This window comes from Hordeum vulgare, chromosome 2H (genome assembly GCF_904849725.1).
Source record: "Hordeum vulgare subsp. vulgare chromosome 2H, MorexV3_pseudomolecules_assembly, whole genome shotgun sequence".
NCBI classification, from domain to species: domain Eukaryota; kingdom Viridiplantae; phylum Streptophyta; class Magnoliopsida; order Poales; family Poaceae; genus Hordeum; species Hordeum vulgare.
The window spans coordinates 67,030,229-67,046,778 of NC_058519.1; the positions used below are offsets into that span (position 1 = coordinate 67,030,229).

A 16,550-nucleotide genomic window follows, 5' to 3' on the forward strand; every position below is an offset into this window, starting at 1 on the left:
ATCGGTTACCAAAAGCACGTCGTGTCACGTCTGACAATTGTTTTTTCATGTTTTCGCGTGAAAAATCATAGAAAATGCACGGAATGTCGGGAAATAAAAAAAATTGGTATGTCTCCTTGTGATGATCATTAGAGCGCGTGAAAAAAAGTTGGATCCGTTTGATGAAGAGGAGAAACATCATCGCATTATAACACCCCTTCCGCCTGTACCGACACCCATAGTTTGCACCTGACGTACATGCATACATGCATGAAATCTACCCAACTTTTGTAGCCACGTGTGAATACCCATCCAAGTGTCCAACGCAAAAATTGACCAAAATCGGTGACCAAACACACGTTATGTCACGTCCGGCAAATGTTTTTGCCTGTTTTTGCATAGAAAATCATAGAAAATCCACGGAATGTCGGAAAATAAAAAAAATGGCGTGCCTCCTTGTGATGATCATTAGAGCGCGTGAAATTTTTTTGGGTCCTTTTGATGAAGAGGAGAATCATCATCGCATTATAACACCCTTCCGTCCGTATCGACAACCATGGTTTGCACATGATGTACATGCATACATTCATGAAATCTACCCAACTTTTGCAGCCACGTGTGAATGCCCACCCAAGTGTCTCACGCAAAAGTTGAACGAAATCGATGACCAAACACACGTTACATCACGTTCGGCAAGTGTTTTTGCGTGTATTCACATGGAAAATCATAGAAAATCCACTAAATGTTGGAAAATAAAAAATTGATGTGCCTCCTTGTGATGATCATCAGAGAGTGTGAAAAAAGTTAGGTCCATTATAACACCCCTTTCGTCCGTACCAACACTCATGGTTTGCACATGATGTACATGCATACATGCATGAAATCTATCTAACTTTTGCAGCCATGCGTGATTGCCGATCCAAGTGTCCCACTCAAAAGTTGAACGAAATCAGTGACCAAACGCACATTATGTCACGTCCGGAACTATTTTTGCGTGTTTTTGCATGGAAAATCATAGAAAATGCATAGAATGTCGAAAAATAAAAAACATTGGTGTGCCCTCTTGTGACAATCATTAGAGCGGTGAAAGAAGGTTGGGTCCGTTTGATGAAGAGGAGAAACATCATCGCATTATAACACCCCTTCCGCCCGTACTGACACACATACATGCATACATGCGTGAAATCTACCCAACTTTTGCAGCCACGTGTCAATGCCCATCCAAGTGTCCCACACAAAAATTGAACTAAATCGGTGAACAAACGCACAATATGTCATGTGCGACAACTGTTTTTGCGTGTTTTTACATGAAAAATCATAAAAAATGCACTGAATGTCCGAAAATAAAAAACAGTGTGTCTCCTTGTTATGATCAGTAGAGCGCGTGAAAAAGAGTGATGGTTCGGGTAGGCCGGTAGGACAAGTCTGGATGCACTTTTTCTTCACATCAATAAAATGGATCCAATTTTTTTGCACACACTAGTTTCACTATGCCAAGCATCTATGATAAAAAAATGAGTCATAACATTTTACGCATTTTCTACCCTTTTCCGGTGAAAAAATCCTAAAACAATTCGCTCTATTTAAAATATTTATGTGTTAAGACATTCTCAGCAATTTTGAAAGACATAAACTATTTTTGACTTCTCTATACAATCTTTTAAAATGCAAATATTTGTACTTTATGAACAAAAAATTAAAAGGCAAACATTTTTGAAAATTTCGAATAAAATATAATAAGCATGAGCGTTTTTTGGAAAAATGAAATAAAAAGTAAAAATGCATGAATAGAAAAAATAAAAAATAAGATAGTGATAAAAGGACCGATTCAACAATGGGTCGGCCAGACGCGAACTGAAATAGAAGAAAACAAAACAAAAAGTAAATATTGACAAGCACTAGGATGTTTAAGTTCGTTATTGTGGTCCTTCTTATACCAAAAGGATTCAGTTCAAATCATGCTACCTGCACTCTTTTTTCTTGTAAAAAGAAAGTGAAAAAACGCTAAGGGCATTGTGAAAAGAAAAAAAGATGTCACGAGAAAAAAAAGGGTGCCCCATATATGTACGCAGGTCGTGTATCGGCATAGGTAAAATGACAATCCTACGCTTTATGAAGAGGTATAAAAAGATCTAAGCCGACAATGTGTTTAGGGAGGGTCTACCAAAGCAAAAGTGAAGGAATAATACGTTGTGGAAGTGTTCTGAATCTCATTGTTGTAACGTTTGTCGACCCTACATAAGAACATAATAAACTTGCACTAGATTACATTTACAAGACCACAAATGAACACTAACCCCAAACTAAAATGGATCAAACCAGCGCATTGATGTAGCAGTACTAATAGATTAGTAAGGAAGGAAAAGAGGACCACAACTCTATAAGAATTGGGAAAATATTATACAGAACATCGAGAGTCAAGAAATATCATACATCCTCATATTTCAGACTGAAATGGAAAATGTGCAAGTCTTCTACTTAGACAAATCAGCTTCAACATTTGCATAATACGATTAATCTTGGTAGAGATAGCAGAGAATTTTCTTTCAACTGCAGGAACACTAAACACTACAAATACGTACCAAAGGTGCTCGGCAATCAAAATGGTTACAACATTGAACATCAAATGCACTTAAGAGCATCTCCAACAGCCGCGCTATACTAGCGCCGCGCGGCAAAAAAGGCTAATATAGCGCGCGCGCAACGCGGCAGACAGCTTCAGCGGGCGCGCTAAAACCGCGCGCGCTAAAACGATTTGGGCGCGCTGGTAATAGCCCCATCCCGCGCTGCGTATTTCGGGCGTTCACTTCGGCACGCGGCAGACTCGAGCGCGCGCACGAACTCTCCCTTTCTCCCTCCTTTCTCCCGCGCGCGCCGGCGCTAGCGCCCCTGCCACCATGGACGCGCACACCGGCGCCCCGCTGACCCCGCTGTACAGTCGTGAACCCCCCGCCGCCGCCGCCTCCGCCGAAAACCCTAGCGCGGCCGCCGTTGGCGCTGGTGCCGCCACCGCCGCCGGAGCTCCGCCAACCGCCGGCCTCGCGCGCAGCCTCTTCTTGCCGCCGCGGATGACCACGCCGACGGGTGGCGTCGCGCCGGCGCCGTCCCGTGCCGCCGCCGCACCGTTGGAGCGGAAGAAAGGAAAAACATCCGCGAAGAAGAAGACGACGGACGGCTCCGGCAGCTCAAAGCCGAAGAAGAAGGTTGCAGTGCGTCGGCCGGGCGCGGCGCCTACCGAAGCGCCGGCGAGCTCACTCGTTGAGCCGGCGGCGGACGCGCACCACGTGTTCGATGAAATGCCCCCAAGGTGAAAAAAAAATCCAACTTTTATTTTCTTGTTTTCTTTTCAATGCATCATCATATAGATAGCTTATTTGCATTGTCACAAAACTTTGTAGTCTCAACGATGATGCATACATGTCAACTATGGGTGTTGGGTCCAACAATTCGCATTGGTCTCAAACCAATGACATCCATTTGGACGACCATGAGTTTGAGGTGGACGAGGAGGGTGAGGGCATTATCAAGGCGCCGAAAGGAAGAGCGGGCAATTACACCACCAGCGATGACAAGTTACTATGCAATACTTGGTTGCAAGTGTCGAGGGATCCATCCGTTGGAGGTGATCAAAGTAGAGATGCTTATTGGGGGCGAATGAAAGAACACTTTGATGCTCAGAACGTGAGTGGAATAGACCGCTCCGACAGATCACTTCGGTCCCGATGGTCGACAATCAACTCGGATTGTCAAAAGTGGGCGGCCGCACAAAAGGCAGTTGACAAGCTTAACCCAAGTGGCACAAATGAGGATGATAGAGTAAGTGGCATCTCATGCATGTTCATCATACTTGTTTTTGGTGTGAGAAGTGCTAACTTGTTTTGTTTTTCTTGTAGTACAACATTGCCCAAAACTTGTTCAAAGAAGAGACGAGGACAACCAAGAAGGGGAAGATCAAGAAAGGAAAAATATTTACCTTGCCTCATTGCTACGAAGTGTTGAAGAATGATGAGAAATGGAAGAAGCGTGAAGATTTGGATGATTTGCATTTGAGCAACAAACGCAAGCGCACAATTGAGTTGAATGATGATGATGAGGAGGATGATGCATCAACTGATGACGGCAAGAGAAGCCCCACACCCAACTCGGTTTCATACTCGAAACCAAAACGACCGAATGGGTGCAAGAAGGACAAAACCGAAAAGAAGAAGAGGAAAGGAGATGATGAGCCCACAAATGCTATGGAAGCTATTGTGAAGGCAAGAAAAGAAGCCAACAAGGTGAGGAAAATGGCAAGGAACCAAGATGCCGCGGCCGAGGAGAGGAGGTTGGCGGCCGAGGAGGGGAGGGTGGCCGTCGAGGAGAGGAAAGTGGCATTGGAGGAGAGGAAGGTGGGCATGGAGGAGCGAGCTAAGTTGTTGGAATGGGAAAAGCACTTGTTCTTCTTGGACACATCTTTGTTCAATGATGCGCAAAAGGAATATGTCAACCTTGCCCGTGAAGAAGTGTTGATTCAAAAAAGAGCCATGATCCGCACAATGGGTGACGGTGGCCTTGGCGGCATGGGTGGCGGTGGCCTTGGCGGCATGGGTGGCGGTGGGCTCGGCGCCATGGGAGGCATGGGCCTCGGCGCCATGGGAGCCATGGGTGGCGGTGTCCTTGGCGGCATGGGTGGCGGTGGCTTCGGCGCCATGGGTGGCTTTGGAGCACCCTCCAACGCTATGGGAGGCATGGGTGGCATGAGTTTTGCTTCTCTCATGGGCGGCATGGGTGCACCTCCGGCCATGGGTGGAATGTCTTTCGATGTGCCTCACACACATACCCATGAAAATGCCGTTGAAGATCTTGCCAAGACCGTCGGAGCTACACGTGATGCGGTGCGTGATGAGGTTAGGGAGGAAGATTCATCTTCGAAGGCGGAAGAATCGTCTTCGGAAGAAGAGGAAAACGACGAGGAAGATGATTGATGTGTTATATGTCTTCAACTTTGTTGGATGAACTTGTATTTTGAACTTGGTTTGCATTTTGAACTTGGTTGGATGAACTTGTGAGGATGACTTTTATTCATCTACTTGTTTGTGTTAAATTTTGCATGTTATTGCATTTTGATGAATGTTTCACATTGCATTTTGGGCGCTGCTGCAGCGGCGCGCGCTGCATTTTTGCGCACTGCTGGAACGGAGCGCGCGCGCTGCATTTTATAGCTACTGCTGGAGCCAGCGCTGCGCGACGCGCAAAACCAGGCGACCAGCGCGCGGCAAACTCGTTTTTTAGACGCGACGCGAAGCGCGCCTGTTGGAGATGCTCTAACAACTACTCAAACCAGACTGCATCTCTCTTCCTTCCAGTTTCAGCACCGTCACAGTGCAGTCCCGCACAATTTACATAGGGGGGATGGGATGGGGATAGGTTACAACACTTGATGTGTACACAAAAAACAGCATCGTAGTTGCTGTACAAGAAGTGTAACCTAGATGACACACAGATAACTCCTCTCGAGTTGCATTTATACAAAAAGTGGTTACTCTGAAACTAAATGTTGCCGCTACAATGCAGTTCTAATCTTCTGCAAAGCTAGACCCCATCCAGTGCATCATCTGCCTCTGCATACCGAACGGCCATGTCGCCCAAAATGTCGTCCGCCTGCGGTAGAAACCGAAGCTGCGAGCATACTGCTACCACGGTGCGGTTGCTAACCGCATCTCCTCCGTCCTCTTCGCGCTGGACTCTAACTCCTTCATCTCCACGTCCATCTTCTTCAGAGTGTCCTTCACACTTGACATTCTGGACTCGAGCTCCTTCATTTTCGCTTTGGCACGTGCATGCTCCAGTTTTATCTCTTTCTTCTCTTCATGCCCAGCAGGGTCTCTAGGTCGAGCAGGGAGGCCAAGGAGATCATCGATTCGTTTGAGCAGGAACTCGACATTCATGCCCAGGAACTGAAAGGCCTCCAAGGTCTTCTTCCAGACCAGAAAGTCTTGGTGGGAAGAAGCGCTCGCGGCCCTGATACCCTCCGCGATGTTGATAGTCTCCATGATCACTCCCACGGCAAGTGTGAGGTTTATCTGTTTGAGCAGATCCTTGTGAAGGAACGACTCCCGAGCACAGCACAGCTCATAGTACGTCCTGCGTAGGTGGTCAGGAAACTTGCAGTCGATGACCAGACCGTCTACGATGATGTTGAAGTTGCTGAAATTTTTCACATGATCGAAATCGATGGCTGTATCTGAAAATCTGATGCCATCAATTATTGAGTCACTGGCTGGGTTACTGCTATCACTCTGAACCTTTCGATTCTCCTTAGGTTTGACATCATTGGAACTTTCTTCTGCGTTGCAGAAACCAAAAACATGATTCAGAAGATTCAGAGGGTGCTTGGATCCAAGGGACTAAAACTAGTCTGACTAAAACTAGTCTCTTTAAGAGGCTAAAGTTCCAAGCACCCCTGACTAAAGAGAGGCTAAAACTAGTCTTGAGGCTAAATTCTTTTAGTCAGGGGTACCCCTACTAAAATGTGCATTAGTCCTCTCTCTCCTCATTTAACTCCTCATGCAAGTTCTGGATTGGAGGGTTTGGAGGATAATAAATGCTCATTAACTTGATTTTAGTCTCTTTAGTACTTGAATCCAAGCATGGGTGAGGCTAGCAAGTTTTAGTCTCATTACTTTTAGTCATGGGACTAAAACGTATCCAAGCACCCTCTCAATGGTTCGCTCATGTACAATAAATTCACAAGTGTAAAATCAACACAATGAAATTTACTCACTCAATATCTTCTCCTTGCCTGCTTCCAAACACAGGAGACCAAGTGCTCCATCAGTTGTAGTGAAGTTGTTCGCTCTCAATATATAGACCTGAATGGAAAGCGTACAAAAATCATGAGGAAAAATTATGCATGAAATAATTCAAGATATGTACGTATATCCTGCAAACATTAGTGAATATATTGCCTGTCAATCAATAGTGCAAAAGAATGATCAAGCAATTGAAAATGTATTGGGAAACACTTGCCTTAAACTTTGCTGAACTGACAAGTTGAAATACTACAACATCTCCGACCTTAATATCATGATTAATCGCAAAACCTCTCCAACCAGCACTAAGTCCTTGCTTGGCACCTAGATATTTTGCATCATAATTGTGCCTATCCTCATCTTCTAGCACAATAGTAGTGTCCTCCTTTGGAAGATGCTTGTTGCAGAAGTTAGATGGTAGACCCTGGCGGAGGAACGTAAAATTAAATGCAGAGGAAGCAAAAACAAAGAAAAGAAAATGTTTCATTAATCCCATTCCATGTACACTAAGTGACACTCTGGAAGCGTCGAACATAATTAAGCTTATGAGACTGCTCAACCTGGAACTAAATTTCACAAATCATAAGGTGCTCTAAATTGTGCAGTTTCCACTTTTGCAGAGAGCTTTTTTGACCAGAAATTTGATTATATTCTGACATAAAAGAAAAGGTAATCTGTATTTTTGTTTAGCAGGTGTTTCCTCCCATTCAATATTTGGCCTCTTGGGTCCACATGTTGTTCATAAGAAATGACCACCTAATTCTTATGTTTTGAACAAACATGTAAATAGCTAATCAGTAGACTTACCAGCCAAAAACCCTGAACAACATGTGAATGTAGCATATGCTTGACAAAGCTAGGATGTTCAGCTGGTAACTTTAGCAGTACCTCCTTAGCTCTCTCCATGGCAGACCCAAATTTACCTTGAACGCTGTAATTTGTTCCAAGATTGAAGTGCATAAGTAGTCTTTTGGAAAATTGTTAAGCCATCTTACTCTCAAGAACAAGAAAAGTTTGAAGTACCTTGCACATGTCTTATGGCAATTAACAGCAGCTACCTGTCAAGTCACAGCTTATTCATAGTTAGTAGATGATTTCGGTTTCGAACTAATAGAAAGTAAAGAAAGTGGAGATTAAAACACAAAAATTATATAGACTATATGGAGCAATGCATATGAACATAGCAGAGTCAATAAATGTTTAGAAACATATGCACTATTGTGTCCAGAAATTTAGCCCACTAAGATTTTTTAAATGAAGGTACGTAACATATGTATGTTCACAAAATAAAAAGTTATGTAACATATGACAACGTGATTCTTTCAAGCTTTCAACAATAAGAATGTCTTAAATGCGGCAACCCGGTATCATTCCACGGGCCTCACCATTGGCACAAGATCATCATCTATGTCGCTCCTTCTGCTGTTACTGCCGCCACTCTCAACCAAGGTACGTCTTGGTATTGACAATTTCAAATTCTGCCCCATGTTGCTCTTGGCGTTGACAAGCCTCCCTCCCTTCTTCTGAAACCCAACCAACCAAAATCATTGAACCAGCGTATGCAATTGTTGATGATAAGAAAACTAGTGAAATTTTGGGTGTCAAAATCTTTGAAGCATTATGAGTCAAAAATAAAAATTGGGAAGAACTGTTTACTAGCTGTAATTTTCCACAATAACGATTGAATCACATGCATAATGACAAGAATGAAACTACTGCCTTATCTTACCTTAGCAGTGTCAGCATCCTGAGCATTGTGTGTCTGAGAAACATCAAGCAGTTTTTTTTGCTCACTGTCTGCCCTCGGTGACCGCATAATCTGACATGACGAAGAAACAACCTCTTAGAAAAGTTAGATCAGTAGGATGAACACTCGTAATTCCATGAAATTTTGAGATGAAAGGGAAAACAAACGAGGAGCTAGAGCCACAAATGCACATGTAGTCGTGTGGAGTACATGTACACAAAATTTACTCCCTAATTAATAGAAGAGGACTAAAGCAACAACCAATGGTTCACTTACTCTCAAAGGAACATGTTCGTCCTCGTCATCTATATCCTCGCATTTAATAATGACAGGCTGTTGATCAACAACAGCAGCAAGCTTATCATCCTGCGATCATCAAATATCATCTTGTCATGAAATATTCAAAGTTTCAACAGAAGGCTAAAAAGAAACAGATAATCTGGTAACACAGAATGCATACAGTCATACAGTCATGAGTACCGGTTGCACTAGCCTCTACCATGATAATGAAACATGAAAAAAAAACATAAGCAAATTATTCCATACTTGTTTTTACTTTAACAGAGGCAGTTCCACATAAGTGTGATCAAGGTTCAGGGACACAAAAGGAAAAGCCAATCAAATGGCAGATTCCGGCAGTCATAGAAGGAAACCTATAATCTAAGAGAATGGATAAGCTCAGAATGTTGGAAGTACTAGTTTGCTACAGTGCTAGTCAGACAGTGAAGAGTTGAAAAAAAAGAACTTAAACAGACGATTTCAGACTCCATTATCGTTTTATTATTACTTTTTGGACCAGGTCCATTATAGTTTATCAGGGGCAGCTCCACATAGTAAATGTGAGCGAGCTTCAGAAAATAAAATTAGGGGATGGCTGGCATGAAAGACTACTGCAGACCTGCAGTCGCAAACAATCCGAGTCGATCTTAAGCTGAAGTGCTGCAGGACCTCACCATTGTGACCGTCGGCTGAACGTCAGCATCCTTGTCGCTTTCGCTGTCAAGCAAGGCGAGCCTTCGATGCACCAGTGCAATCTTGTGCTCCATGACCTTTTTATCTCGCTGGCTCTTGTTGGCAGACGGGGAACCTCCTCCTGCTGGCCTCCCTCTCTTCCTCTGAAAAGCAGCCGACCAAAGCAGAGACATAAGTTCAACAATCAATCTTTTCTCTTTTGCAAATACAATCAACAATCAATCGTTCTGCACTACTAATCCCATCTAGCGATAGGCCGTAGCAATATGCCGTAGAGAAACAAGATCTGTTCTGGCTGGATGGCCGAAAGGTATTTATGTTCGATTTCAAGAAACACTTTGTTTTTATGTTCCAAGAATCACCTTCTCCAAATCTATCCTATCACAGGATGACGAAAATAAAACAGAAGGATCCCTCCATATGTCACGGGATTGCAGTATGCTACACCCGAATAATCCAAGATTCAAGAGAACGCCGAGAAATCATGAAACCCTCGACCGCGAACTACATTTAAATCACAGCCGCACGAATCAAAGAGGGTGCAGGGGATGAGCTTGCCTTGAGGGATTGTTCGATCGCCATCGCCTCCGCGTCCGCGCTGGTGGAGTCCTGGTGCTCGGGGTGCTTCGGGCAAAAATGGCGGCGAGGAGGGGGACTGACGAGGTGAAGAGACGGCAGAGAGGGGGTGAAAGGAATGGTACTGGCCTGGGGTATAGAAAAATGGTAAAGTAGAAGCAGATGACCGTTCGGCTACAGTGATTGATGGATGATGGACGCCGTGTGCTCGCGGTTTGAAAAGTGTCCAGTTCACATTTGGAAAGTGCATTTACCCTTTTCCCTGTAAAAAAAAGGGTGCATTTTCCATTTTCTTTTTGTTTCGCGGGTGCCGACGTGCCGTTTACCATTCCATCCAACTTCTCAAATGGAATGCAAAACAGCCAGTGGAGAAAGTTCCTCGCTCGTCCCAAGACAGGTTCTGATTTTTTTACTTTTTTTTTTTGAAGCAAACAAGAAATGTATGGTCACGATGTACACGAACTTATTTTGATTTGGTTTCACCATAAGCCAGCCCATCCCAATCGTGTGCAGAATTTGTAGACGTGCGCTTTGTTACGCTGTTTGCCATGCAACATTCTCTAGTGGTTGTTTACTCGGAAACGTTTCTGGCCGATGAGTCGGTCGGACTGCTCGGCCGGCCGCACGGGTCCGCGCTAAGCGTTGATTAGGGATGTAACTTTTTTTCCGTCTAAATTGATTGCAACCACTGTTTACATTTGCTACAAACGTTTTTTATTTGCTATATTTGTTCAGTAAAAAAGTTGCATATATGTTTGGTTGCAACTCCAGCTCGTTGGATTTTTTGTTACAACCGATTTTTTTACTTTTGTTACAACCGTGTTAATTTTTGCTACAACCAGCATCATTTTTTGCTGCAACCGTTCAGTAAAAAAGTTGCATCCACGTTCACGTAGATACTTGCTACAACCGGCGTTTAACTTTTGCTACCATGCACCATCTGCTTCGTTTTTTTGCTATGATCACGTAGATATTTTTTTGCTATAATTTTTTTTGTTGCAACCGTTGACGAAAATTGCTGCATCGAGTCGAAATTTTGCTGCATCGGAGAAAAAATGTTGCATGAAGATCTAAAAGTGCGGACGCGCGGCGGTTGGCGGATCATGCGGCCCGCGCGCGGCCGGCCGAAAGTTTCGGCCAGCGCGCCGGCGCAGAGCACTGGCCTTGTTTATTTTCTTCTTCCTCCGTTTCTAAATACAAGTCTTTTAAAAAAAATACTAGATGTCTACGTACGGAACTAAATGAATGAATCTATACTCTAAAGTATGTCTATATACATTCGTATATTATACCTTAGTGAAACTTTTTGAAAGACTTACATTTAGGAACGGAGGGAATAGGATTTTTCCTCTCAATTGTTTTTATGAAAAAAATTCTTCTCACAAGTTAGCTCTGAGCCATACCTGTAGTATGTCTTGACTATTGCCTTCCTTGTATTTTTTGGAGCAAAGTAATAAGATGTTAATTAGAAAATAAACAACTCTAGTACGGATGAATACCAACTATTTTTAGGCAAACAATAAAAAATACTTAACAAATTAGTTTGATAAACTCACATAGAGGTATAACTGATGTCCATCCAAATTTTGATATTACCTTCAGCATCATCTTCACCATCAATATTGAAGGTTATTTTCATATCCTTCTCAAATCCGTAGGCCTTGCACGGTACTTTCCAATTTGAACAACCAAAGTGGAAGTAATTTACTCCATTGTAGAGCTTAACCTCAAAAGTGAACCCATGTTTCATCTTGAGGTGAGCTTTCTTCACCTCCATATGTCCCTTATCTTCCAAATCGAGCTTGACTAAGTCATATGGTCTTGCATAGCAGGAGATGCACTAGTCGAATTGTAAAAACAAAAAACCACAAGTCATATGCTTAATTATTGATGGGGTTATAGTCCCAGGGTAGGGTCATATGTCTGCCCTATAGGTCCTACCCAAGGACTACCCTTCATAGAGGACAAGCCCCTTAGACAGTTCCGACTGAACTAAGGACGCCCCCATCACCCAGTCGGCGACGGTCCACTCGGAGCATATCTAACGTGCCGACTGGAATCCACTTTGTACATCGTAACCTCCCAGGAGGGCAACGGTCATACGTTTTCATACACCATAACTAGCATTTAAGGCTTACGTTACCAGTAACGCCAGCAGTTACTCACCACTACTCCACCCCTGTCCATCGAACCATTATGAAGGGCAGCGCACTCTATATAAGCCGCCCTTCACCACTGGTACAGGGGTTGGCACTTGCTGCAATCCCTTAATACACTCGACACAAAGCTCCCAAGAGCACTGAGACGTAGGGCTTTTACCTCCACCGTAGAGGGACCTGAACTCATACATCCTCGCCGTAGCTAAGGCTCTGCCCATATACTTTCGTACCCCGTACTTCTACTGTCAGACTTATACCCACGACAGTTGGCGCCCACCGTGGGGCTGGCGTCTAAGCGACTTCCGGCGAGTTTGCGATTTCATCTTTTCATCATGTCATCCGGCGGAGATCTGTGCATGGGTCATGAGATCCTCTTCGGTGCACTCTCCTTCATCGCCGATGATTCGGCATGGCTTCAGGATGCACCCCTCGACATCGAGACGCTTCCGAGTCGCGGGGCTACGCACTTCCGTGCCAGTTCCTGCGGCGTTCTTCTTCTCCAACCATCGACCCCGGTGTCGATCTTCGCCCCCGTCACGCGCCGCAACAAGCGATCCGGTCGTTCGCGGCTCCAGCGTTGGGTGCGACACGCCCTAGCGCGACAAAACATGTCCTCTCAAGTGGCGGTGCTCGAATCGGTCGTGGTCCCGCGGTCATCCCAGTGCTTGGAGTCAGTTCCGACTGAACTACCTTCCGAGTATCAGGGTCACGGGCCTGCAGCCGAAGTACTCATGGCCGATTCCCACGAAAGTCCCTCCGGGACTGGTCGGAACGAGCGTGAGATCGGAGAATCATCCGGCGCCCGTCGTCAGCACCTTCGTTCTTCCAGTCGACGCGCTCGCCAGAGCAACGTCGAGGTGTTCCGCACACCCATCCTCAACTTGGCTGCAGCCACGAGGATCGCTGATTCTCTCCAGCCGACTGATTCGAAGGCTGGTAGAGGAATCGAGCAAATCCGTGCCTTGTTACATACGGCGCAGCAGCAAAACTCGGCGGTCTCCCAGTCGCACAACAAGATCCATTTTGATTCTTCCAACAACGAAGAAGAGTATGAAGCTCTCCTTTATGGGTTGCGCATGGCCATCACACTCGGCGCCCGTCGCCTGATGGTCTATGGCGACTCAGATCTAGTGGTTAATCAAGTAATGAAGGAGTGGGATGTAAGGAACCCCACCATGACTGCATACTGCAACACAATAAGAAAGCTCGTAAAGAAGTTCGAAGGTATGTAACTTCACCATGTTCCCCGACTGAAAAACCAAGCAGCAGATGAATTGGCAAAACTTGGATCCACACGGAGACCTGTCCCGAGTGATGTCTGCCTCGAGCACCTACACCTCCCTCGGTACAAGAAGATCCTTTTACAGAGGAACCTGTGCAACCGAAGATCTCAACAGATCAGACTAAAGTCGAGGTTCCCGCTGTGGTTGAACTGATCATGGAGATTCTGGTTGTCATTCCCGAATGGACTGTGCCATTCATTGCGTACATCCTGAGGCAAGAGTTACCGGAAGACGAGGTCCAAGCTAGGCAAATCGTTCGCAGGTCGAAGTCCTTCACCGTCATTGATGACCAGTTATACAGAGAAAGTGTTTCAAGCGTCCTTCAGCGGTGTATCTCTCCTGAGGAGGGTCGGTTAATTTTGGAAGAAATTCACTCGGGAACCTGCGGCCATCATGCCTCCTCAAGGGCAATCGTCGCCAAAGCATTCAGAGTTGGTTTCTTCTGGTTGCAGGCGAATGAAATGGCAAAAGATATAGTCGACCATTGCGAGGGTTGTCAGTTCTATTCAAACAAGTCCCACAAGCCAACGTCCGCGCTGAAGACAATTCCCCTTTCTTAGCCATTCGTCGTGTGGGGATTAGATACAGTCAGACCATTCAGAACAGGCCAAGGAGGATTCACCCATTTGCTGGTAGCAGTCGACAAGTTTACCAAGTGGATTGAAGCCAAGCCAATCAAGAAGCTTGGTGCCCTTACGGCCATCAAATTTATCAGAGACATCATCGCCAGGTACGGGGTTCCACACACCAAAATCACCAACAATGGCACAAACTTTAACTCGGACGAGTTCAAAGGTTTTTGCGCAGGCCAAGGTATCCAAGTGGATTTTGCATCCGTTGCGCACCCCCAAACAAATGGACAAGTGGAGCGGGCGAATGGAGTCATTCTTCAAGGGTTGAAGCCTCGACTCCTGCGGGAAGTTGGACATGCCGCCGGTGCATGGGTCACCGAGCTACCTTCGGTGCTGTGGGGCCTCCGAACAACTCCGAATAGATCGATAGGACGATCCTTGTTTTTCCTCGTTTATGGAGCAGAGGCAGTCCTTCCGAGTGACTTGCTTCACAACTCTCCACGAGTCGAACTCTTCTCCGAAGCCGAAGCAGAGCAAGCCAGGCAAGACGGAGTAGACCTTTTAGAAGAGGAGTGCGAAATGGCATTGATCCGTTCAACAATTTATCAGCAAGATCTGCGGCGATTTCATGCGCCGCACGTCAGGAGGCGCACGTTCCAAGCAGGCGACCTGGTGCTCCGAGTGGATCAACAGAGACCACACAAGTTGGCTCCCGCCTGGGAAGGACCGTTCATCATTTCTAAGGTGTTGAACAACGGAGCGTATCGACTCTACAACCTCGACAGGGAGACGGACGAGCCGCGAGCATGGAATGCAAATCTACTGAAGCGCTTCTACACATAACCGCCATCTGAGACAATGTACAGAACAAATGTCATCGAAGTAATACAAAGCGGATTAATTTCTTGCTGATTCAAAATTCTTCCGCGTTTGCACACTCCGGTCTAAAAAACTAACTCTGAGTGTGCTCCCAATGTCACACTCGGGGACTTAGCTGCGACCCAGAGTCGCCTAAGTAAACAACTCGCTCCGAGTGTGCACCAAAAGTCACACTCGGGGACTTAGCTGCGACCCAGAGTCGCCTAAGTAAACAACTCGCTCCGAGTGTGCACCAAAAGTCACACTCGGGGACTTAGCTGCGACCCAGAGTCGCCTAAGTAAACAACTTGCTCCGAGTGTGCACCGAAAGTCACACTCGGGGACTTAGCTGCGACCCAGAGTTGCCTAAGTAAACAACTTGCTCCGAGTGTGCACCAAAAGTCACACTCGGGGACTTAGCTGCGACCCAGAGTCGCCTAAGTAAACAACTCGCTCCGAGTGTGCACCAAAAGTCACACTCGGGGACTTAGCTGCGACTCAGAGTCGCCTAAGTAAACAACTCGCTCCGAGTGTGCACCAAAAGTCACACTCGGGGACTTAGCTGCGACCCAGAGTCGCCTAAGTAAACAACTCGCTCCGAGTGTGCACCAAAAGTCACACTCGGGGACTTAGCTGCGACCCAGAGTCGCCTAAGTAAACAGCTCGCTCTGAGTGTGCACCAAAAGTCACACTCGGGGACTTAGCTGCGACCTAGAGTCGCCTAAGTAAACACCTTGCTTCGAGTGTGCACCAAAAGTCACGCTCGGGGACTTAGCTGCGACCCAGAGTCGCCTAAGTAAACAACTCGCTCCGAGTGTGCACCAAAAGTCACACTCGGGGACTTAGCTGCGACCCAGAGTCGCCTAAGTAAACAACTTGCTCCGAGTGTACACCAAAAGTCACGCTCGGGGACTTAGCTGCGACCCAGAGTCGCCTAAGTAAACAACTTGCTCCGAGTGTGCACCGAAAGTCACGCTCGGGGACTTAGCTGCGACCCAGAGTCGCCTAAGTAAACAACTGGCTCCGAGTGTGCACAAAAAGTCACACTCGGGGACTTAGCTGCGACCCAGAGTCGCCTAAGTAAACAACTCGCTCCGAGTGTGCACAAAAAGTCACACTCGGGGACTTAGCTGCGACCCAGAGTCGCCTAAGTAAACAACTCGCTCCGAGTGTGCACCAAAAGTCACACTCGGGGACTTAGCTGCGACCCAGAGTCGCCTAAGTAAACAACTTGCTCCGAGTGTGCACCAAAAGTCACACTCGGGGACTTAGCTGCGACCCAGAGTCGCCTAAGTAAACAACTTGCTCCGAGTGTGCACCGAAAGTCACACTCTGGGACTTAGCTGCGACCCAGAGTCGCCTAAGTAAACAACTTGCTCCGGGTGTGCACCAAAAGTCATACTCTGGGACTTAGCTGCGACCCAGAGTCGCCTAAGTAAACAACAAACTCCGAGTGTGCACCAAAAGTCACACTCGGGGACTTAGCTGCGAACCAGAGTTGCCTAAGTAAAGAGCTTCCTCCGAGTGGGCACACAAGTTACACTCGGAGGCTTAGCTGAGTCGCCTAAACAAAAACCACGAGCCAAAATTGTGTCAAAAAACTCAGCGAAAGA

At 46.0% G+C, this 16,550-nt stretch overlaps 1 protein-coding gene across 1 annotated transcript; it reads right to left on the reverse strand.

Annotated features, from left to right (window-relative positions):
* Window positions 1-5,290: 5,290 nt before the first annotated feature.
* Window positions 5,291-10,190, reverse strand: LOC123425047 (B3 domain-containing protein Os01g0234100-like). The gene is made up of 10 exons (XM_045108714.1): window positions 10,048-10,190; window positions 9,471-9,632; window positions 8,794-8,883; window positions 8,500-8,589; window positions 8,156-8,293; window positions 7,794-7,828; window positions 7,578-7,701; window positions 6,988-7,194; window positions 6,743-6,830; window positions 5,291-6,304 (listed from the first exon to the last, which is right to left on the reverse strand). The coding sequence occupies exons 1-10, from the start codon at window positions 10,069-10,071 to the stop codon at window positions 5,652-5,654; spliced, it is 1,611 nt and encodes a 536-aa protein (XP_044964649.1). The 5' UTR covers window positions 10,072-10,190; the 3' UTR covers window positions 5,291-5,651.
* Window positions 10,191-16,550: the final 6,360 nt, after the last annotated feature.

What these genes read in the sequence shown, in the direction of transcription:
- LOC123425047 (XM_045108714.1), bottom strand. Translation starts at nt 10,071, where the DNA reads ATGGCGATCGAACAATCCCTCAAG. An exon ending in TTGTTCAGGGTTTTTGGCTG is followed by an intron (nt 7,195 to 7,577) that starts GTAAGTCTACTG and finishes TTCCTCCGCCAG; the next exon opens with GGTCTACCATCTAACTTCTG. An exon ending in TCAGTTCAGCAAAGTTTAAG is followed by an intron (nt 6,831 to 6,987) that starts GCAAGTGTTTCC and finishes CTTTCCATTCAG; the next exon opens with GTCTATATATTGAGAGCGAA.